Raw genomic sequence first — 25,151 nt, 5'->3', positions numbered from 1 at the left:
TCCCAACCGAACCAAAACCAAGAAAAATGGGCTATTGTTGTTTTGGGTCGAATCAACAAAATCTGCTTTTAAGCCCAACTTCAAATGGGCATATCTCCCCCATATGGACTTGGTTTTAGGCAGTTCTTTGGTCCAAATTGAAGCCCCAAAAGTCTACTTTCCAATAGTGGAGGCCTCACATTTAAATTCCAAGTGTACAAAGAGATATGCCTAATTTAGTGAAGGCTGTCTCGGGCTGGATCAACAAAATCTGCTCTTAAGCTCAACTTCAAATGGGCATATCTCCCTTATTTGGACTTGGTCTAAGGTGGTTCTTGGGTCTAAATTGAAGCCCCAGAAGTCTACTTTCTAATGGTGTAGCCTCACATTTAAATTCTAAGTGTACAAACAGAAATGCCTAATTTAGTGAAGACTGCTCATTTCCTTCTTAATGATTTGATACTCATCCTTTTCCTAAACCAGCTTTCTTTCATCCCCTCCTATTTCCTTCAACTCCAAACCTATAAAGAAGATATTTTTAAATATTTTTCAAAAATTTCACCTCCTTTCCATTTATTTCCACTTTGTCCTTACTCGGTTTACTGAAAAGTGCAATATTTTAATCGAAATGGAAGCCTCGGGACATCGTAGAAACATTTAAAAAAACATATTTTGAAAAGAGGGTTTTAAGGTCTAAAATAGTTTGGCCAAAAAAATGGGTGAAGGTTGGGATTAAAACTTAAATTCCATCTTTCTTACTGAGAATTTTGTGAGAAACACATTCTAATTGTCATCATCGGGTAATCAAAAGAAAGCGCCCGAGTCTTAGGGCCGGTCAAAATGGGGTGTCTACACTCTGCCATTAAAACAATTCACATTGAAAACCCCTAACGATTTGTTTTGCCTAAAAACAAACATAATATAAAAGAAAAAAAAGGAACAATCAAATCTGGCATATGATAATGTCATAATAATAATATGAAAGCAGTACATTATACATATTCCCAGTTTTAGCAATGGAAAACATAGCCATTACTGTTATGACTAACAGTTGACTATGGACCAGGCCTTAAGGTAACCGTGCCAAATTCTCCAACTTGAGAGATGGATGGATCAATACCCATTTAACATTCCTTCAATGATAGCTAACTTATATTTTGTTTGAAACTTTAAATTTTAATCCTAGAATAGGCATATGTCAAAGCAAAAGAACGGAAAAGAGAAGTTGTTACCTGGAGGTACATATCCAATGGATCCCCTTATTCCAATCAAACTGCTTTGATTAGGAATGGTAAGCTCTGGGAAAAATCTAGCTAGGCCAAAATCTCCAACAAAGGCAACCATTTCATGATCAAGAAGGATATTACTCGGCTTCAACTCACAATGAATGATTAGTGTATGGCATTGGTGATGAAGATAATCAAGTGCACAAGCCACATCTATGGCAATGTTTATTCTTTCTAGAAGGTTGAGTCTCCGGTGCTCATTTTACCCATTATTAGTTTCTGGACTTGAATGCAGCCATCCCTCTAGACTCCCATTAGGCATGAACTCATAAACTGAAGGTTTAAACTCATTTCCTTGAAAATCAACACTAGAAAAAGAAGTTATGATCCTGACCAAGTTTCGGTGTCAAATATTTCTCAAAGTTTCACACTCTGCCATGAAACTCTTTGTAGCTCCACAGTTTTGAAGGTTAAGTATCGACTATAATCAATTTACGGGATCCATTACAGTTTCAATATCCAATAATTCAAATCTTGTCAATCTTGAAATAGGATGGAATGAGCTTATTGCGGGAGTGCCAGCATTGGACAAGCTGCATAAACTTTGGTGGTTTGTAGTTGCATTCAATAATCTTGGGAGCGGTCATAGCGATGACTTGGACTTTTTGTACTCTTTGATCAATGCCACTAGTTTAGTGGAAATTGATCTTCGCTGTAACAATTTTGGAGGAATGCTGATTGAAACCATTGGCAACCTGTCAACTAATCTTCAAAACATGTATTTTAATCAAAATCAGATATTAGATAGCATTCCATCTGGGATAGGAAATCTTATCAACTTGGAAAGTTTATGGTTGTATGAGAATCAATTTACAGGTAATATACCATGTGATATTTTGAAGCTTCAAAGGTTGGTTTTCAACGAAAATGAACTCTCGGGATTAATCCCATCCTCTCTAGGAAATTTAAATTTGCAAAATTTACTTGATTTGAGTCAAAACAATCTTCATGTGTCACACCCCAAACCCGGGTATGACCGGCCGTGGCCCACAGGGCCTTAGCCCAAGGCACACGTAAGCCTAAATATGAATCCATAATCACATTGAACAACTAAACAATAGTCCAATAATAAATAACCAAAACTCAATCCAGTGACATACCACAATTATAAACGGCAAAATCAACCGTAATCAAAACCATCCAAACTTATGAAATATAAACAGCCCACATATCAAAATAATCCTAAATGAACCCCAATAAAAATAAAAGAAATAAATATGCACAAACTTGACAAAACACTCTAAAATAAATGAATGTCCTAGAGGTCCATGCAATCGTGTCATGACCCCAAACCGCCCCTAGTAGGATGGTGCCGTGATGGCTAGTAATCCAAGATTACCGAAGGCCAATTTTCAAAATCCACACACAACAGAGTATAAATATATGGGGCTCACAAGTGCGGAAGCAATACATACAAATCAGATTAGTCCATAAGAGCTGTGCGTAAGTCAAATGAAATGGCAAACATCTTCACAAGGGTTACAACTTAGTACAAATGAAGTAAAGTACTTATTACATCTTGATCAAAAGGCTTCTCAAGCCGACGTGTGCAAAATACAAGTATTACAAGTCGAGAAGCATAATTTTCAAGACTGCCGACATGAATACAAGTCAAGCCGACATAACAAAAATCCAAAACAAGCTCGCGAATCACATCTAGGCGTCACCGCCTTCTTGCTCATCACCTACATATATATAGAGAGGGTGAGCTTGGATACTCAGTGAATGATATAAATAATAAAGGGTTTGCATGAATAATAGCCGAGGTCTTTTCAAAATGATACATATCAAAACTTTATATAACAAGGGATGGACCCCGTCCATCTAGTAAATCTTCAAAGCTTCAAGGGGTGATTACTAGCATCAACATATTACAAATGATGACATTCCGGACAAACAAACCCACGTGGTAAACCGACAGTGGCAAAACAAGACAAAGCAAGGGAGATATCTCGAACAATGGTGCAGTTGCATTATAGTCCCCTGACACTAAGGACTCTCAAAACAAGATGTACAGTTGCATTATAGTCCCCTGGCACTAAGGACTTTCTGAGAATGTTATCAAAACAAGATAATACTTGATATACAAAATAGGGACAATCATTCATGCTTAACAAATACTTTTCAAAACAAAGCAAAGCAAAGCTCATCAAAACATTGATAACATAGCTTTATTAAAAATACCACTCACATAGTTCTTCAAACGTTGGGGTCAAGGCAAAAGTCCGAGTCCTACAAACACACGGCAAAGTCTATTGAACGTACTTCCAAACAAGATTCACATGCAACCGAATGATCTCGGCGTTCATCAAAACCAAGTTAAATCAAAACAAAACACTGTTTTTCATCTCGGGGAAAAATATGCTGGGCATCAACCAGATCTTGGCCGAGGTCCCACACCTTCTCGCCGAGGTGTAGTCCCGACGGCCACATTCAAAAGTGAAGTCGCGAAAATCTGGGTTTCCCTTTAAAGAACATGAAGATGGAGAAGATGAAGAACATGCATGCTAAAATCATAACTTGTTACTACAAAGTCTGAGATCTCATGCTATGAGTTCGAAAACATGGACCTGGGTACCCATACTCAAAGATCTTGTGAGAACAAACACAAAAACATGGCTCTTGATACAAACTTTCGGATCAAAACAAGACTTTTCTTCGAGAACACATGAACACTATCTTCTCTTACTAAACCAACTTTAAATCGATGCAAGGCATGCAGAACAGGTTCGATCATGCAATGCAACTAGACGATCAATAAGAACAATAAGAGTAGTTTAAGATTCTAACCTCGAAACTAGGATCTAACGGTTCAAGCTCCCACGGTCAAGCTTGGAGGTCCACTCTTTCACTCAAAAGCTTCTCCTTCTTCTTTCTAGAGTCTCTCTCTCTCTAGAAGACAAGATTTGATACAAAAATGATATGTTTTCTCGACAGTCACTGACTTAACCCTCTGCTGGGACACGTGGCATCGGCTGATTGGCTCTACTCAAAAAGGTGACTGACTGACAAGACAAGACCATGACAAAGTGTATTCAACAAGCTGGACGGCAAGAGCACTCCGGCAAGTGATGATCTCGGCTAAGGGCAAAGCTTCGGCAAGTAGGGTGACAACGACATCGGCTTGGAAGGACAACACTTGACTAAGCTGTGCCACACCTTGGCCTAGATGTGCCACACCTCGGCCTAGGTCATACCATTCCAGGAACAAAATCACTAAGTGCAAGGATCAAGGATCTAGACCGCCTAGATAATAACATCTCGGCCTAGATGATGCACATCTCGGCCTAGGTGACGCACACCTCGGCTTAGATGATGACATCTCGGCCAATATGCCAGGGTGAAGATGGAGGCCAACAGAAGTGGTTCCAAGATAGTTCTAAGTGTGGAAAGGTTCCAAGGTGTCTAGGCTTAAGATGACCTCGGTAACACACCAGGCAAGAATAAGGCATGCAGCAACACTCAAGCAAAACAAGACAGGATTTGCAAATGCACATAACAAAACAAGATCATACATAAATGTATGCAAGTATGACTAAGTTGAAGTGAGGGTTGTTACATCCTACCCCCCTTAAAGAAGTTTGGTCCCCAAACTTGAGTTACCTTGTTCCAAAAACAATTCTGGATGTCGGACTTTCATTTCCTCTTCCATTTCCCATGTAGCATCCTCACCGTAATGCTCATTCCAGTCAACTTTCACCATTGGTATCGACTTACTTCTCAATTGTTTCACCTGCCTATCGATAATCCGTATCGGTTTCTCCTAGTAGCCTAAATCCTCATTAACTACAATCCCAAAATAGTCGATCACATGCAGTGGATCTCGAATATACTTCCTCAACATCGAAATATGAAACACATTATGGACTTGGCTCAATTCTAGCGGCAAAGCAAGTCTGTAGGCAGCGAGATTAACCTTCTCAAGAACTTCAAAAGGCCCGATGTAACGGGGTGCTAACTTACCCTTCTTCCCAAATCTTGTAACTCCTTTCATCGGCGAAATCTTCAGGAATGCATGGTCCCCGACTTCAAATTTTAACTCTCTTCTTCTCTGATCGGCATAACTCTTCTGTCGACTCTGAGCGGTTTTGATTCTTTGCTGAACGAGCTTAATCTTCTCGGTTGTTACTTGAATTAACTCGGGACCAAGCAGAGCTTTGTCTCCTACCTTGGTCCAACATATCGGCGACCTGCACTTCCTTCCATACAATGCTTCATACGGCGCCATGCCAATGCTAGCTTGATAACTGTTGTTATAGGTAAATTCCACCAATGGAAAATGCACTCCCCAACTTCCTTGGAGGTCCAAAACACATAGCCTAAGCATATCTTCAAGTGTCTGAATCGTCCTCTCTGTTCGCCCATCAGTCTGGGGATGAAAAGCTGTGCTAAACCTCAACTCGGCTCCGAAAGCTCTTTGTAGGCTCTGCCAAAATCTGGAAACAAACTTCGGATCTCGATCCGACACAATTGACATCGACACTCCATGAAGTCTGACAATCTCATTCGTATACAACAAAGCAAGTTTATCGGTGTTAAAGGTGGTCTTAACAGGCAAGAAGTGCGCTGACTTAGTTAGTCTATCCACGATGACCCAAATCGAATCCATACCCTTTTGCGTCTTCGGCAAACCAACCACAAAGTCCATGGAGATGTGTTCCCATTTCCATTCAGGAATCGGCAAAGGTTGAAGAAGTCCTGCTGGCCTTTGATATTTTGCTTTCACTTGTTGACAATGCAGACACTGGGACACGAACTCGGCTATTTCTCCTTTCATATTCGGCCACCAAAACGTCTGCTTCACATCTTGATACATCTTGGTGTCCCTGGGTGAACAGCAAACTTGGAACCATGAGCTTCCTGCAAAATTTTTCTTTTCAACTCTGGGATGTCGGCCATACACAATCTTCCTTCAAACTTGAGCACTTGATTTTCTATGGTGTACCCTGATCTCGGCTTTGTGATAATCTCATCAGCTACCTTCTTGAAGAATTCATCCTCCATCTGTCTTGTCTTTACTTCCTCAACAATAGTCGGCTCCACTGAGATCGTGGTTAGACATGCCAAAGTTCCAACCATATTTCTGCTCAAAGCGTCGGCTACGGTGTTAGCTTTACCTGGGTGATATTGAATTTGCATGTCGTAGTCTTTCAACAACTCAAGCCATCTTCTCTGTCTCATATTTAATTCTTTCTGAGTGAACAAGTACTTCAAACTCTTATGGTCTGTAAAAACCTGACAAGAAGCTCCATACAAGTAGTGACGCCAAATCTTTAAAGCAAATACCACGGCCGCTAGTTCTAAATCATGGGTAGGATAATTCTTTTCGTGTGGCTTCAACTAACGAGATGCATATGCTATGACCTTACCTTTTTGCATTAATACACAACCCAAACCCTTATGCGAAGCATCACTATAAACTTGAAACTTTTCATTACCTGATGGCAGTACAAGAATTGGTGCTGTGACTAACCTCGTCTTCAACTCCTGGAAAGCCGCTTCCCTATCCTCAGTCCATTCGTAAGCCGCTCCCTTCTTAGTCAGTTGTGTCAACAGAATTGCAATCCTTGAGAAATCCTTCACGAACTTTCTGTAATAACCTGCCAATCCCAGAAAACTATGAACCTCGGACACATTAGTCGGCCTCGGCCAATTCACAATGGCTTCAATTTTACTAGGATCGACCGAAATACCATCGTTATCAATTACATGGCCCAAAAATGAAATAGTGGAAAGCCAAAACTAACACTTGTTAAACTTAGCATACAATTTCCGATCCCTCAACATCCGTAAGGTAAGTCTCAAATGATCCTCGTGTTCAGTTTTACTCTTAGAGTAGATCAATATATCATCGATGAAGACAACCACAAACTCATCTAGATATGGCTTAAAGACTATGTTCATCAAATCCATAAATGCCGCAGGGGCATTGGTCACTCCAAAAGGCATTACTAAAAACTCGTAGTGGCCATACCTCGTCCGAAAAGCGGTCTTCTCAACATCCTCAGCTTTAACCTTAAGCTGATGATAACCCGACCTAAGGTCAATTTTGGAAAAGACTCGTGCTCCTTGTAACTGATCAAACAAATCATCTATCCTCGGTAACAGGTACTTATTCTTAATGGTTACCTTATTCAGTTCTCGGTAATCAATACAAAGACGAAGTGTACCATCCTTCTTCTTAACAAACAAGACGGGTGCTCCCCAAAGTGAAGTGCTCGGCCTAATAAAACCCTTATCTAGCAACTCTTGAAGTTGGAGTTTCAATTCCTTAAGCTCGGCGGGGGCCATCCTATAGGGTGTTTTAGAGATGGGCTGGGTTCCCGGCATGACGTCAACAGTAAATTCTACCTCTCTATCGACTAAGTGACCAGGCAAATCATTTGGAAAGACGTCGGGGAATTCATTAACAACTGGGACGTCGGCTAACTCAACACTTCCATTCAGATTACTTAGTACACTACACAAATAACCTTGACACCCTTTTTGGATCAACTTATAGGCTTTCATGGACGAGATTAAGTAAGGTGGGGATACTACTCCCTTACCCTGAAACGTGACCTCGGCTAGGTTTGGGGTTTTAACGTGACACTTTTAGAAACACAATTTATGGATGCGTGATTTGTCACTAACCAATCCATCCCCAATATAACATCAAAATGAGTTATGTCCAATGGCATTAAATCAGCTAACAATTCAACATTCCCAATCACAACAACACATGCTCGATAGATGGATGCAACATTCATAGATCTCCCAGATGGAGTACATACAGATAACACATAATCAAGGGGTTCTAGTTTCCTATTAATCTTCTCGGCAAACTTAGCAGAAACGAATGAATGCGTGGAACCCGAATCAATCAATATATATGCATTTTGAGAGCAAATTGGGAGTATACCTGACACCACTGTCTCAGCATGCTGAGTGTCTCCTGGTACTAGTGCAAAGACTCTGCCTTGCCTCATCTGTCCTTTCCCCACGTTACCTTTCTGTACGGAACCCGAGGTATTCTCATCCTTCTTACTATCATTAGCCTTTGTTTTTAGGACAGTCCCTCATATAATGACCTATTTCACCACACTCATAACAAGCTCCAGACGCCCGACGACAGACCCCGAAATGTGGCTTCCCACAACTAGAACATGTCGGCTTAGTACCACTTTCCTGCCTTGGGTTGCTCGAACTGCCAACATTCGCTTTCTTCTTCGTACCAAATTGTGCTTGGCGATTGTCATAATTCTGTCTCTTCCTCTGGCTCTCTCCCGAACTCTGGTATCTGTTCAAGTTAGCTTCGGCCAGAATGGCTTTGTCCAATACTCCGGCGTAAGTCGGCATGTTGAGCATGTTAACTCGGTCTTGTATCGGTCCACGCAGCCTACTTTCAAACTTCCTAGCCATCATATATTCATCGTTGACCATGTGGGGTGCATACCTCGCCAACTCGGTAAAGGCACGGTCATATTCAGCCACTGTTCTTCTGCCTTGCGTCAAAGTCTGAAATTCGGTAGTCTTGCGATCTCGAACACTTAGGGGAAAATGCTTGGTGTAAAACAACTCCAAAAATCGGGTCCAGGTCAAGTCTGGATTGCCTTCTCGAACCATCATCCACCATCTGCGAGCGTCGTCATCTAGGGTAAAGGCTGCCAATTTCACCTTCTGGGTGTCGGTGCTGGAAAAGATCTCGAATAGCTTCTCCATTTCCAAAACCCACGCTTCGGCTTTCATCGGCTCTATACCCCCTTGGAATCTCGGTGGCTTCATTTTCTTGAACTCTCTGATCAAGGCTATCGTGTCGTCCCCATATAAGGCTGGCTGTGGGAGCACTTGTGGTACTGGAGGAGGTGGAGGCGGAACTGTATTTCGGCCGTTTATCTGCTCGGCCTGAGTTGAAGTAGCGCTAGCGTACTGCTGTCTTGTCTGCCTTAACTTGTGGGCCAAACCTTCAACTAACCTTTCCAGTCTGTCTAATCTGTCCTCGGACTGATCTCGGCCAACTAGAGGTCTACCTCTCCTCATGACGCTATGAGTATGCAAAATGCGACTTTAAAACAAAATGAACAAATAAACACGTAGGCAAGTAACAATTAAGCATGCCGAGACGATGCACACCTTATTCAAACAGCAAACAATATGATGCAATCCTAACATCCTTCTAAGGGGAAATTCTATGCTCTTTAGGACTCAAAGTGTGTGAATAACGTATACTAAGGAACTTGTGCTCTGATACCATTCTGTCACGACCCCAAACCGCCCCTAGTAGGATGGTGCCGTGATGGCTAGTAATCCAAGATTACCGAAGGCTAATTTTCAAAATCCACACACAACAGAGTATAAATATATAGGGCTCACAAGTGCGGAAGCAATACATACAAATCAGATTAGTCCATAAGAGCTGTGCGTAAGTCAAATGAAATGGCAAACATCTTCACAAGGGTTACAACTTAGTACAAATGAAGTAAAGTACTTATTACATCTTGATCAAAAGGCTTCTCAAGCTGACGTGTGCAAAATACAAGTATTACAAGTCGAGAAGCATAATTTTCAAGACTGCCGACATGAATACAAGTCAAGCCGACACAACAAAAATCCAAAACAAGCTCGCGAATCACATCTAGGCGTCACCGCCTTCTTGCTCATCACCTACATATATATAGAGAGGGTGAGCTTGGATACTCAGTGAATGATATAAATAATAAAGGGTTTGCATGAATAATAGCCGAAGTCTTTTCAAAACGATACATATCAAAACTTTATATAACAAGGGATGGAACCCGTCCATCTAGTAAATCTTCAAAGCTTCAAGGGGTGATTACTAGCATCAACATATTACAAATGATGACATTCCGGACAAACAAACCCACGCGGTAAACCATCAGTGGCAAAACAAGACAAAGCAAGGGAGATATCTCGAACAATGGTGCAGTTGCATTATAGTCCCCTGGCACAAAGGACTCTTAAAACAAGATGTGCAGTTGCATTATAGTCCCCTGGCACTAAGGACTCTCAAAACAAGATGTCCAGTTGCAATATAATCCCCTGGCACTAAGGACTTTCCGAGAATGTCATCAAAACAAGATAATACTTGATATACAAAATAGAGACAATCATTCATGCTTAACAAATACTTTTCAAAACAAAGCAAAGCAAAGCTCATCAAAACATTGATAACATAGCTTTATTAAAAATACCACTCACATAGTTCTTCAAACGTCGGGGTCAAGGCAAAAGTCCGAGTCCTACAAACACACGACAAAGTCTATTGAACATACTTCCAAACAAGATTCACATGCAACCGAATGATCTCGGCGTTCATAAAAACCAAGTTAAATCAAAACAAAACATTGTTTTTCATCTTGGAGAAAAATATGCTGGGCATCAACCAGGTCTTGGCTGAGGTCGCACACCTTCTCGCCGAGGTGTGGTCCCGACGGCCACATTCAAAAGCGAAGTCGGGAAAATCTGGGTTTCCCTTTAAAGAACATGAAGATGGAGAAGATGAAGAACATGCATGCTAAAATCATAACTTGTTACTACAAAGTCTGAGATCTCGTGCTATGAGTTCGAAAACATGGACCTGGGTACCCATACTCAAAGATCTTGTGAGAATAAACACAAAAACATGGTTCTTGATACAAACTTTCGGATCAAAACAAGACTTTTCTTCGAGAACACATGAACACTATCTTCTCTTACTAAACCAACTTTAAATCGATGCAAAGCATGCAGAACAGGTTCGATCATGCAATGCAGCTAGACGATCAATAAGAACAACAAGAGTAGTTTAAGATTCTAACCTCAAAACTAGGATCCAACGGTTCAAACTCCCACGGTCAAGCTTGGAGGTCCACTCTCTCACTCAAAAGCTTCTCATTCTTCTTCCTAGAGTCTCTCTCTCTCTCTAGAAGACAAGATTTGATACAAAAATGATATGTTTTCTCGACAGTCACTGACTTAACCCTCTGCTGGGACACGTGGCATCGGCTGATTGGCTCTACTCAAAAAGGTGACTGATTGACAAGACAAGACCATGACAAAGTGTATTCAACAAGCTGGACGGCAAGAGCACTCCGGCAAGTGATGATCTCGGCTAAGGGCAAAGCTTCGGCAAGTAGGGTGACAACGACATCGGCTTGGAAGGACAACACTTGACTAAGCTGTGCCACACCTTGGCCTAGATGTGCCACACCTCGGCCTAGGTCATACCATTCCAGGAACAAAATCACTAAGTGCAAGGATCAAGGATCTAGACCGCCTAGATAATAACATCTCGGCCTAGATGATGCACATCTCGGCCTAGGTGACGCACACCTCGGCCTAGATGATGACATCTCGGCCAATATGCCAGGGTGAAGATGGAGGCCAACAGAAGTGGTTCCAAGATAGTTCTAAGTGTGGAAAGGTTCCAAGGTGTCTAGGCTTAAGATGACCTCGGCAACACACCAGGCAAGAATAAGGCATGCAACAACACTCAAGCAAAACAAGACAGGATTTGCAAATGCACATAACAAAACAAGATCATACATAAATATATGCAAGTATGACTAAGTTGAAGTGAGGGTTGTTACAAATCGAGTCCCCGCTATGTCATGTGTCCACTTTAAGTCCTTCTAACACCTAGAAATGGTAAACAATTAAGTCAGCTAATAGCTCAGTGACTAGCAACATGGATAGTAAATACAGTTTTGAAAACAGGGTTCAATTCTAAAATAAGATATATATCACATAAACTAGATTAACATACAGTTTGGTGAAGACAATCTGTTTCAAAAACAAGGTTTCACAGTTCAACAGTTAAAAACTCATGTCTCTTAAGAACATAATAAACGACATTTTCCACTTAAAACAGATTACAACATGAAGACCAATAATTTTCTAGGTACCAAGAAAATAACAAGTAATATGCCACACAGTTCTCAAGGCTATAAGCCCGTTGGATCCAATATCGAACTAAGAGTCATCCTCAGGGTGGCAACCTGGGCCTTTTCTCGAAGACGATCCGATTGAAGGTCGCCTAGCTTAACCTAGGTCTTTTCCTTACAATCGTTGAGCACTAGAGTCATCACGGCCCAACCCAGATCTGTTCCCTAGTGGCCAAAGTCACCACACATAGTGGAATAATTTCCCTGGACTAAAATACACAGATGGTCCCAATAATCAATACACATCAGTTTCGCAAAACATGGCAGTTCATCATTATAAACATGAGACCAAAACAAATAGTTTACAGTATGCCAAGTTCACACATGTTTCGGAAATAATTTGATTCCATTGATAATATAATAATTTATCAAAACAGTTTAGTTCTGAAACAACAATTTAATTTCCCAACAGTTCAGGGTAGGGGTACATTTATAAAAATATGTAGCATGAAACTACTCACCTGAAAACGAAATAATATAATCCTTAAATAGAGTATGAAAGTCCAACTAGTGCCCTGAACCAAGTATAAAAACTACACGTCACTACTAATTTAAAAATACTAAAGAATAGGAACTAAGTAAACCCAAACTAAAGCGCACTAACACGGCTCAACCCAACTCACCGTTACTCTTAAATATTACCTAAGTTCATGTTCTTCAAGGTCTAAAATCACCCAAGACATGGGTTCAAATCGAAACTTAATTAAAAGTAACTTTAAGATAAAACATAATTTTAAACTAGTTTTCCCAATCTATTTGCTAACTTTGAAAATTAAAAACCCACTCCACGTTGTTCGAAAAATTCTAAAACCCTCAAGATATCAACTAATATATCCTAAGTTTCAAACCCAAATGGTTTCACTTGATTTGCTTATCAAAATAATTATCTACAATTAATTTTATCTAAATAAGTTGTTTTCTGCAGCACTTTAAAGAAATTAATGGTTCTCTTAGTATACATGAGCAATCAATGCAAGGCCAAAAACAAACGAAACTAGACTCGTAACCAGTTCTAATGACCCCAATTTGATAATTTTCGGATTTATACCCAAAGCGAACAACACTCCCGAACTTACTGTTTAAAACCAGTTTCTGGACAGATTTGAACGTAGCAGTTAATATAGATTTTGACTCCCAAAAATTATGAGAAAATTCGGATATGCAATTCAATATGTAATTAATCTACTGTAAAAATTTCAATTTAAAATTCATCCATTTGATATAGTTTCTTAATTTTTAAAGTTCGTGATTTTGTGCAGAATTTTTGGACTAAAAATTACACCCATTCTTTATACGTGAATTTAGCTCCTCAGATTTCTTAACAATATATATATATATATATATACAAAATACATAAACCTACAACCTCTCCATCAATGAACTAAATAATAATAGAGTAAGGATAAAGAACAAAAACAAAGAGAAGAAGAAAGATAGAGACTTACCACACGAGCACAGATCCTCTCCTTGCACTCCCTCCTTGCAAGGCCTTCGGGCCCACTTTTAGGCCCAATTTTGATAATTCAAACCGCTCATGTTTTAAGATTTATTAAGTATATCATATCTGTAAAAAATCAAGTTGATCGGATATCAGAAAGTATGTGTTCGGAAAAATCGAACTAAAGACTATTTTTTTAAAGAATTTAATAAACAGTTTTCCGAACACATACTTTTTGATATCCGATCAACGTGATTTTTTACAGGTATGATAGACTGAATAAATCTTAAAATATGAATGGTTTGGATTATCAAAATTGGGCCTAAAAGTGGGCTCGAAGGCCCTGCAAGGAGGGAGTGCAAGGGGAGGATCTCAATTCTTACCACACACCCAAAAGTTCTTCCTTGTTTGCAACCCCTTTTTTTTCTTCTTCTTTTCTCTCAACCTCTCTCTCCCGTGGCTGCTATTGCTGCTGTTATATGTTGTATTAGGCAACCTAGGGTTACATTATATATCTAAACAAAAGGCTCTAAATTATTATCTCTTTATATTATTATATTTTCTAACCCATTAATTTAAATAAAATATAACTATTATTATAACAAAATATACTGACTAACTTGCCCTCTTTTTTTTTTCTTTTTTTTTAAAATAATAAATCTTGTCTCTAAATTAAATACTTTCACCATAAATTTATTTTAAGTTTAAAAATTAATTAAAAGACCCTCCAAATATTTAATTTGCACTTTAGGATTCACCACTAAAATATTTGAGATTGTAATATTATTATTATTTAATTATTTACTTAATTTTTATATTCGGGTTCTCACATCATGGTAGCATCCCTTCAAGTCTAGGCAATTGCATAAATTTGTTGCATCTAAGCCTTGCACAGCACAACCTTAATGGGCCATTACCCCAACTAGTTATTGGTCTTGTTAGATTTTTGTAATTGGCAATCCTATTTGACAACACTTCTTTTAGTTGTAATTTTATTTGCTCTTTTGTTTCAATGAGGTTACGAGTGTTTAGGTGCGAATCCAACCCAAATTGTGCTGATGTAGAGAAGTTTGTGATCTTGATCCTTTCATGTTTGCCACTTCGCTGACTATGTACGGGGATCGAGCTGCTCGATCAACTCGCGGGGGTCCAGGGGACAACGCAAATGCATTCGAGGTTGTTTGATTGCTCGAGTGGAGAAAAGGATCATCCAGTACTTTTGTAGTGCGCCTAAACTTCTAAGAAGAAAGTTTTACCACTTGAGCAGTGAAAGTTGCACTTGAGTGGTCATGTTTTGCACCGCCTTTACTCGCACCGCTTGAGTGGTGAAATGTGCGCTCGAGCGGTCTTCACGACCCAGTTCACTATAAAGTGCGCTGTTTGCTCGTTTTAGGGTTTGTGGTGTCCAGATTTTAAGAGAGGAAGAAAAAACAAAGTGTTTTATATTGGAGGGTGCTTTATGAGTGTTTCCTTGACAATTTAAGAGGATCCATTTGATGATTGAAGAGTGATCAATGGATCCGTGAACTTTGTACCAACATTACCAAGGGGTTTGTTTGTTTTCTTTTAGTCACAAAAGAGAGAGTTGTTATTCGGTGGATTTTATCGAATTTGGGTTTTAAGCTTTAATGGATTCTAGAGTGGCTCATAGTAGTGGATTCGACATCAGCATTGTGGATTTAATGTTGGGTAAGACAATTCCGAGGTGAAGACGGTGGTTGAAGAGGCACATCGCGTTTGGTTCAATTCGGGCGTGGATTCACTAGGTAATTGAGAGTACTCTTGTGTAATTCCTGTTTTTGTCTTTTGAGTGGATTGTTTTGTGGCTTTGGCCTATGATTTTTTATCGTAATTGGAGGTGCTCCAATTATGATTTTTTTCATATTAAATCGTTGTGCCGATTTGTCTTAATTGTTTGATTGGGATTGTTATTTATTGTTTTAAATTGAAATATAATCACAAATTAATATTTCGGGGATTTTTAGAGTTGGAACTATCTTAAAACTCTTTGACAGGTTCTCTTTCTGTGGAAATTGGAAATTTGATGACCCTTATTTACTTGAATATTTCCGAGAACATGTTATCTGGTGAAATTCCTGTTGGAAATGGTTGGAAAATTCTGGGTAAAACCATAACTTTTTCCTAAGTTTGGTATATTTTTTAGGTAGGCCCTGTGTGTCGATTTTCGCGGGTCAAAGTAGTAACGCGTTCTATGTTGCGTTGTGATTCACGTGGTATATTTGGTTGCTCAAAACCATTACCGAGTGAATGGGAAATTGAAGCCAAAGTGTGCTCCATGGAAATGGAGTTTTGGTGGAAAATCCTTAAAGGTTTGAATAAGGCTTGTCCCACATTGATTTAGTGGGAAGTTTTGAATGGATTTATAAGGCATGGGATTGCAACTTGGGGTGTGCCCCAAGGGGTACCCAAGTGTTTTAGAGAGGGAGGATATGGGCAAAATAGGCTAGACCCATTGAACCCAAAAACCACCACGCGCGTGCTACATCCAGTCGGGCGTGCTGGGCTTCGGCACGGGTGCGTGGTGTGAGGTTGGGTTGGGCTTGTCCAACCCAATACCTATCTTTTTGGGTAAAAAACATTTGAATTTAATTTTATTTTTTGCAAAATAAAATCCAGAATTCAAATTAATTCCGGAAATAAACTGGTCCGATTTTTCTGTACACCCAAACAGGTCCCTTCCCGTTTTTATCTGTTTGAATTTTGAACCCAACAGATTTAAATCTGTTTAATTCAAAACCAAACAGGTTTCATACCTGTCCAAACAAGTTTGCACCTGTTTAATTCAAAACCTGCAGCCACCAATCCATCTATAAATAGGACAACCCTCATTTTATGTTTCATTGAGAAATTTCGTACTTTACCTCTGCAAATTTATTCTTCATTTTGCTGCATTTAATTTTTGTGAGAAAGAGTATAAAACACTTAGTGTGTTCGTTGTACAAATATATTGTAGTGTTGCATATATTTGTTGTTGATCATTTCATCCTGGGAGATAGACGTCCATATTCTGAAAGCACCGTGGAGAAGACGAATCTGTCTTAAGGACACAGTGTCAAACACTGGACTTGATCAGAATAATATTCAAGATATTAATCAAGTAAGTTATTTATTTATTTTCTGTTTTATTATTATTTATTTAAATCAGATTTTAATTTTGTTTTGGTAACAAAATAAAATCTGTTTTTTATTTATTTAATTCTATTTCTAGTTTGATTTTTGTAATCAAACATTTTTCTCTCCTTTCCTTTATTTCTTTTGTATTTTGTTTGTTGTTAAGTACACAAACAAAATTAATTAATTTAATTACAGTGAAGATTGTCGAACAATTCCTAGTACTCTTGTAGTTGTGTAATGTTGGAAACACTCTATGTATGGAGGGTAACTTGTTTCAAGGAACCATTCCTTCTACTTTCACTTCTTTGTAGGAATGGCAACGGGGCGGGGCGGGGCCGGGGATCACCCTCCCCGTCCCCGATCCCCGATGGTGGAAACTCCCCCCGTCCCCGGTCCCGACCCCGACGGGGAGCTCATAACTGCCCCCGCCCTTTAACGGGGATCGGGTTTCCCCGACCCCGAAAAGTCCCCGATCAAAAGAAAAAAAAAATCAGATGCTACAACAACATCAGATTCAACATCATCAGATTCAACAACAACATAAAATAAATAAATAACAACATCTATTCTTCATCATCATCAGATGCTACAACAACATTTGTTCTTCATCATCATCATCATCAACAACAACATAAAATAAATAAATAAACCAGATCTAACAGATCTGTTGCTACATTCATGCTCAAATATAATATATATATATATATATATATATATAACAAATCGAAAGAGAGAGAGAGAGAGAGAGAGAGAGAGAGAGAGAGAGAATATTCCAGATCTAGGGTGAGGGTGTCACTGGCGGATCGGCGAAGCTTGGTCGGTGATGGTGGCGGATCGGCGAAGCTTGGTCGGTGGTGGTTGCGGATCGGCGAAGCTTGGTCAGTGATGGTGGCGGTGGGAGAGAGGGAGATCGGCGGTAGGAGAGAGGGAAATCGGCGGTGGGAGAGACGGTGGAGTTGTGGGAGGATGGAGATCGGCGGTAGGAGATGGAGATCGGCGGTGGGAGATGGAGAGTGTGAGACCAAGAGAGATGAGAGGCTGTGACGATGAGAGGCTGTGACCGAGAGAGATGAGAGGCTGTGACGATGTGAGGTTCAGCCGTGCGTGCCTATGTGTGTGTGAGTGAAAGTGTTGATTTATATATATATATATATATATATATACAGGGGCAAAATGCTAATTTTGCTTCGGGAAAAATTCGGGGCCGGGGACGGGGACGGGGCCGGGGACGGGCCGGGGCTTGAACACTGATCACCGTCCCCGGCCCGAAACTACACGGGGTTTTAATTTTGAATACCATCCCCGTCCCCACGGGGATATTTTTCGGGAAAAAATCATTCTCATCGGGGTCGGGGGATCGGGTCCCCGTCGGGCCGGGTTTAAATTGCCATCCCTACTTCTTTGAGAAGTGATCAAATTTTGGATCTCTCTCGCATCAATTTGTTGGGAAGAATTCCAGAATATCTTCAGGCTTTTAAACTCTTGCAGATTTTGAATTTATCTAATTTGGGCCAATACCCCAACCAGTTATTAGTCTCCTCATTATCAAATTTGGGCCTACCTCACAACTCTTTGTCAAGGCCTCTTCCAGTGGAAGTTGGATATTTGAAGAACCTTGGTTACTTAAATGTTGGCGAGAACATGTTATATGGTGAAATCCCTGACACTCTTGGTAGCTGTGTATTATTGGAAATACTATCTATGGAGGGTAACTTGTTTCAAGGAACCATTCCTTCTACTTTGGATTTTTTGAGGGGTATTCAATTGTTAGATCTTTCTCGCAACAATTTGTCGGGAAGAATTCCAGAATATATTGAGAATTTTAAATTCTTGCAGATTTTGAATTTATCTAACAATGATTTTGAGGGTGCAGTACCAATAAAAGGTATCTTCACAAATGCAAGTGCAATTTCAGTTGAGGGAAATAGCAAACTTTGTGGAGGTATTCCTGAATTGCAATTGTCTGTGTGCAACTCCATACGGTCCAAAAAGAGGAGACTAACTCTCGCTTCAAAACTGGCAATTTCTATATGTAGTGGGCTTCTAGGGCTTTCTTTTTTGTTGTTCATTCTATATATTTGTTGGTATAGAAAGACAAAAAAAGATCTTTCTTCAGATTCACTAAGAAAATCACTCTTGAGAGTGTCTTTTCAAACAATGCTACTGGTGGGTTCTCTCTAGAAAATTTGATTGGTGTTGGTAGTTTTGGGTCGGTGTATAGGGGAACTCTTGAATATGGTGCAACAATTGTTGCCGTGAAGGTACTCAACCTCCAACGTCGTGGGGCTTCCAAAAGTTTCATAGCCGAGTGTAAGGCCTTGAGGAACATCAAACATAGGAACCTTGTTAAGGTACTCACTGCATGTTCAGGTGTTGATTATCAAGGTAATGATTTTAAGACCCTGGTTTATGATTTCATGGAAAATGGAAGTCTGGACGAGTGGTTGCATCCAGTTAACAGAGAAGAGGAATTGCACAATGAACCAAAGAAATTAAGTCTTCATCAGAGATTAAATATTTCTATTGATGTTGCTTGTGCGTTGGATTATCTTCACCATCAATGCTCAACACCAATAGTCCACTGTGATTTGAAGCCAAGCAATGTTCTTCTGAACAATGACATGACTGGCCATGTAGGTGACTTTGGGTAAGCAAGATTCTTACCAGAAGCCACCCACAGCTTCCTCACAAATCAAGGAAAACATTCTTTCACCCACTTTTCATTGATTAAATTTCCATACTCTTTTTCCTCTACATTCTTAGGAGAATTCCATTATAAATTTGTATTTCACATATTGAATTTAAGTGGCACACACAGATATCTTAATTGCGACACCTGTAGAGGGAAAAAAATGGAATTCCTTGTATTTTGCCTTACAACCACAATCAAAGTAGGCCACGGAATGATGACTATTTGATGTGGAAGAATTGCTTTCCTAAACAAATTGATTAATTGCTTCCATTTTTAATACTTCTAATGTGTTTTCTTTTGCATTAGTTTGAGAAATAGATAACAAGAACAAGATTACTATTGCCTATACAATTCCCAGATGCCAAAACAAATGAGAGGAAAAGGAGAGTTATCTTAGGAGTATTCTCGTACTTTTCATTTGACATTTTCTCGCTAGTCCTTGTTTCGATTTGAAACAATTGAAAACCTAATTGTTCTGTGAGTAATATGTGTATTGGTGGTTTCTATTAAAATTGGCCCCTAGGATTGGCATGAGATGGTATTTGACTGGTATGACAAATTAATACTGAGAAATTTGTTTGTGATGCGTGCTTTATCTGGTCAAACAAATAACAGCGTACTACTGTTTTTCGATTTTTAAGGAAAAAATATTACTTGTTGATTACTTCATAAGAATTTAGGTTGATGTTAACTTATTCAAAATTCAAACCATTGATGGCCTTTTCCGATGAAACAACTGATTTTTAGAAAAGGATTTGAGTGTCTTGACCATTTCATTGCATGATTTGTTTCTTGTAGAGTATGCTATGGGAAGTAAGGAGTCAACAGAGGGAGATGTGTATAGCTATGGGATTCTCTTGTTAGAAATGTTCACGGGAAAGAGACCCACTGATGACATGTTCAAAGATAGTTTGAACCTTCATAACTTTGTTAGGCTGGCTTTGCCTCACCAAGTGGCAGATGTTGCAGATCCAATGCTCTTTCGAGGAGGAGAAGAAGAGACTAGCACTCAGAACTTGCGCAAGAGAAGCTGCTCCAGGAGTGAATGTTGAATTGGCTACAGATTCTGGAGGACACCCCATGTGAAAGGGGTGATCCTCATGTCAACAATGGAAGGCCACCAACCTCATGTCAACAATGGAAGGCCACCAACCATGTCAAAAGTCAAAGAATGAGGGCTCTCCCACCTACTCCTTTGTGTATAAATAGAGACGGGAGGGAGAGGATATAGATATCAGATGTGGAGCTGAGAGGTGTGAGTTGAGAGCAAAGAGAGAGAGAATTACAGAGAGTGTTGTAATTCACCATTTTGTTCAATATAGTGAATCCGCTGCCCGTGGACGTAGGCGACTTGCCGAACCACGTTAAAACTTGTGTGTTATTGCTTGTTTGAGTTCCCTGGTGTGCCCCCGATCCTCAACAATTGGTATCAGAGCTCGGGTTGCGAAAAAATCAAATTTTCCCGAAAGTGTCCAGATTTTGAAGTACTCAAAATCCACTTTTGACCATACCAGGAGGAAGAACTCCCCGAGAGGAGTCCAGAACAGCAAAAACAGAGCCCAGAAGCCTCCACACGCGCCCTCACGCGCTATCTGAACAAAGCGCGTCAGCCCCAGTCGCAGCACGCGCCACCACGCGCCGTTCAGGCAACCGGCGCGTGATCCCAGTCGCATCCACGCGCCACACGCGCGTCTCCAGGGAGAAGACGAGCCACGTGGCGCCACGTCAGTGCCGCGTCATCCGCCACGTCATCCGCCACGTCATCGCCACGCGTCCGACAGTCAGGCCACGTGTCAGCCACGTGTCAGCCACGTGTCAGCCACGTGGCAGCCCAGTCAGCCTGAGCCGCTGACCAGCCGCGTTGACCAGCCGTCAAGCCGTTGACCGCGCCGCCGATCCTCCGTTGACCGCGCTGCCTGCGCCGTTGACCGAGCCGTTGACCAGCCGTTGACGGGAGAAATTATCCGGTGCATCTCAGCGCACCAGATTCTGCAGATCTGACCCGTCCAAAGTATTTTTTCCAGATCGGAGCCATTCGGAGTCCGTTTTTGACGATCCAATAGTGCTTCCCAACTATTTGGAGTATTCCGGACACATCTGTACGGTCAGTTTTTTGAATTGAAGTTTCTAAAAAATGGCAGAATCTAGAGCATCCGAGTCCGTAAGTAATCCAGCCAGTACAAGCACTTCTAGGCATTGGACCCCGGTGTCCCATGCCAAGTTCGAGGTAGAGAAGTTCGATGGAAGCAGCAACTTCGGCATGTGGAGATGCGAAGTTAAGGATATGCTTGTCCAAATGAACCTGCACTTCACTCTGGGAGACAAACCAGATGACATGGACGAGATAGAATGGGAGAGGGTGAATCTCCTGGCCTGTAGTTCCATCCGACTTTGCCTTGCAAAAGAGGAGAAGTATGCCTTTACAGAATATGATATTGCGAAGAAGCTTTGGAAGGCGCTGGAAGATAAGTTCATGACAAAGAGCATTGAGAACCGGCTCTACTTGAGGAAGAGGTTGTTTCGTTTCGACTACGTTAAAGGTATTTCGATGAACGAACACCTAAATAACTTCAACAAAATTATTACGGATTTGAAGAATTTGGATGATCATGTTGGTGATGAAGATAAAGCACTGTTATTGTTAAATTCCTTGCCTGACTCGTATGATCATCTCACTACTACTTTACTGTACGGTAAAGAGAAGATCAAGTATATTGATGTTGCAAACGCCTTGGTGAACAATGAGTTCAGAAGGAAAGATAAGTCTGCAAACAGGGACTCAACATCCGAGGCATTAACAGTCAGAGGCAGAACAAATAACAGAAGAAATACAGGGCGAGGAAAGTCTCGCTCAAAATCCAGGGGGAAACCTTCAGACAAAAGACGTCTTGCAAAAGACGAGTGTGCAGCTTGTCGCCAGAAGGGGCATTGGGCAAAAGATTGTCCAAATAAAGACAAGACAGAAGAGAAGGTGAATATTGCACGAGATGGAGATAATGATGAAGGAGGAGCCTTCACAGTTTCATCATATGGCCAGTCGGATGAATGGATAATAGATTCCGGATGTTCATTCCATATGTGTCCTAACAAGCAGTGGTTCTCGAGCTTACGAGAGTTCGATGGAGGAGTTGTGCTGATGGGCAACGACCAAGCTTGCCAGACAAAGGGGATTGGAACAATTAAACTGAAGAGCCATGATGGAACAATCAGAATTCTTGAAGATGTACGGTATGTACCAGATCTAACCAAGAATCTCATCTCAGTGGGAGTTTTAGACTCCAAAGGTTACAGAATAACCATGGAAGGTGGAGTCCTTAAAGTTGTTCGAGGAGCATTGGTTGTAATGAAGGGTACTCGACAGGGAAATTTATATTTCCTAGATGGCTCTACAGTCACAGGGAGAGTGGCTGTCTCCACCAGTTCCAGCTCAGAAGATGATGCATCAGACACTTCCAAACTTTGGCACATGCGCCTAGGGCATGTCGGTGAGAAGGCTTTACAAGGATTGGTAAAGCAAGGCCTGTTGAAAGGCGCCAAGACGGGGAAGCTTGAGTTCTGCGAGCATTGTGTATTGGGCAAGCAAACAAGAATCAAGTTTGGTACTGCAATTCACCGTACCAAAGGGATTCTAGACTACGTCCACACTGATGTATGGGGTCCTTCCAAGACTGCTTCGTTGGGAGGTAAACACTACTTTGTGTCGTTCATTGATGATTTCTCTAGAAGAGTTTGGATTTATACAATGAAACACAAAGATGAAGTCTTAGACATCTTTCTTACGTGGAAGAAGATGATTGAGACCCAGACAGGCAGACGGATCAAGAAGCTCAGATCTGACAATGGTGGAGAATATACATCAGATCCCTTCTTTGAGGTTTGCCAGAATGCAGGGATAGTGAGACATTTCACAGTTCCTGGAACACCGCAGCAGAATGGAGTTGCAGAACGCATGAACCGCACTTTGGTGGAGAAAGTCCGGTGTATGCTGTCACAGTCTGGATTGAGCAAGGCATTTTGGGGCGAGGCATTGAACTATGCTCGTCATCTTGTCAACAGACTACCTACTACAGTATTAGATGGGAAGACTCCCATGGAGGTATGGTCAGGAGTCCCAGTTACTGATTATGATCAGTTACGTATCTTTGGATGTCCAGCATATTTTCATGTTACAGAATCTAAGTTGGATCCAAGAGCCAAGAAAGCCATCTTATTGGGCTTCGGTGACGGTGTCAAGGGATACAGACTGTGGTGCCCTGAATCAAAGAAAGTTCTCATCAGAAGAGACGTTACCTTTGATGAGTCTGCAATGCTGAAGCAATCAGATCCTCAACAGAATAAGGAGGCATTGAAGAAGTCAGTGCAGGTGGAGTTTGAGACTCCAACAAAGACTAGTCAGCCAATCAACCATCCTGAAGAAGTCTCAGAGGATAGCTCTGAAGAGAGTTCAGATGAAAATGAAGATCCAGAGGCTCCGCATCAATCAGAACCCATTGCAATCAGGAAAGGGAAAAGGGTGACTAAGAAACCCAGTTGGATGACCGATATGGTAGCCTATGCACTTCCAATCATTGAAGACAATATTCCTTGCACTTTCAAAGAAGCCGTGCATAATGTAGAAAGTGTCAAATGGAAGGAGGCTATGGATGAAGAGATCGGGTCACTTCACAAGAACCAGACTTGGGAGTTGGTGCAACTTCCAAAAGGCAAGAAAGCAATTGGGTGTAAGTGGGTTTACACCAAGAAGGAAGGCATTCCAGGCAGAGACAACATCAGATTCAAAGCTAGATTGGTAGCTAAAGGCTATGCTCAGAAGGAAGGAATAGACTACAATGAGGTATTCTCACCTGTTGTGAAGCACACGTCTATTCGCATCTTGTTAGCTTTGGTTGCACAGTTTGATCTCGAGCTCGCCCAACTCGACGTCAAAACTGCCTTCTTACATGGAGATCTTGAAGAGGAGATATACATGTCCCAGCCAGATGGTTTCAAAATTGCTGGAAAAGAGAATTGGGCCTGTAAGCTGAACAAATCGTTGTACGGATTGAAGCAATCCCCGAGACAGTGGTACAAGCGATTTGATCGGTTCATGATAGAGACAGAATACACAAGAAGTCAATTTGATCATTGTGTATATTTCCGTAAGCTTCCCGACGGTTCCTTCATCTATTTGCTCTTATATGTAGATGATATGCTGATTGCATCTACGAGCAAGGTGGAGATTGACAAACTCAAGGCACAGTTAGCAAGGGAGTTTGAAATGAAGGATTTGGGAGAAGCAAAGAAAGTTCTTGGCATGGAGATCAAGAGGGACAGGAAGAAGGGCACGGTTTGTCTGACACAAACCCAGTATCTGAAAAAGGTGTTAGACAGATTTGGCATCAATGGGAAAACCAAAGCTGTAAGTACACCATTGGCCCCTCATTTCAAGCTTAGTGCCTCGTTGTCTCCACGCACAGAAGAAGAACGGAAGCATATGGCACAGGTTCCATATGCAAATGCAGTTGGTGCATTAATGTATGCTATGGTTTGTACACGGCCTGACATCTCGCATGCTGTGAGTATGGTAAGCAGGTATATGCATGATCCAGGAAAAGATCACTGGCAGGCAGTGAAATGGATCCTAAGGTACATACATGGCACGGTCAATCTGGGATTGAAGTTCGAGAGAGATAACCGACTCGGGCAGAATTTGGAAGGAT

The 25,151-nt window shown here is 40.9% G+C and overlaps 1 protein-coding gene across 1 annotated transcript; it reads left to right on the top strand.

Annotated features, from left to right (window-relative positions):
• The first annotated feature begins 1,174 nt into the window (after positions 1-1,174).
• Positions 1,175-20,504, top strand: LOC114314817 (uncharacterized). The gene is made up of 6 exons (XM_082875020.1): positions 1,175-1,217; positions 1,716-2,081; positions 15,641-15,723; positions 18,249-18,725; positions 18,851-19,397; positions 20,251-20,504. The coding sequence occupies exons 1-6, from the start codon at positions 1,175-1,177 to the stop codon at positions 20,502-20,504; spliced, it is 1,770 nt and encodes a 589-aa protein (XP_082731146.1).
• Positions 20,505-25,151: the final 4,647 nt, after the last annotated feature.

The sequence above is a fragment of the Camellia sinensis genome, chromosome 1, assembly GCF_055761805.1.
Source record: "Camellia sinensis isolate YWXY chromosome 1, ASM5576180v1, whole genome shotgun sequence".
NCBI classification, from domain to species: Eukaryota; Viridiplantae; Streptophyta; class Magnoliopsida; order Ericales; family Theaceae; genus Camellia; species Camellia sinensis.
This window is presented reverse-complemented; position numbering and strand designations above follow the sequence as displayed.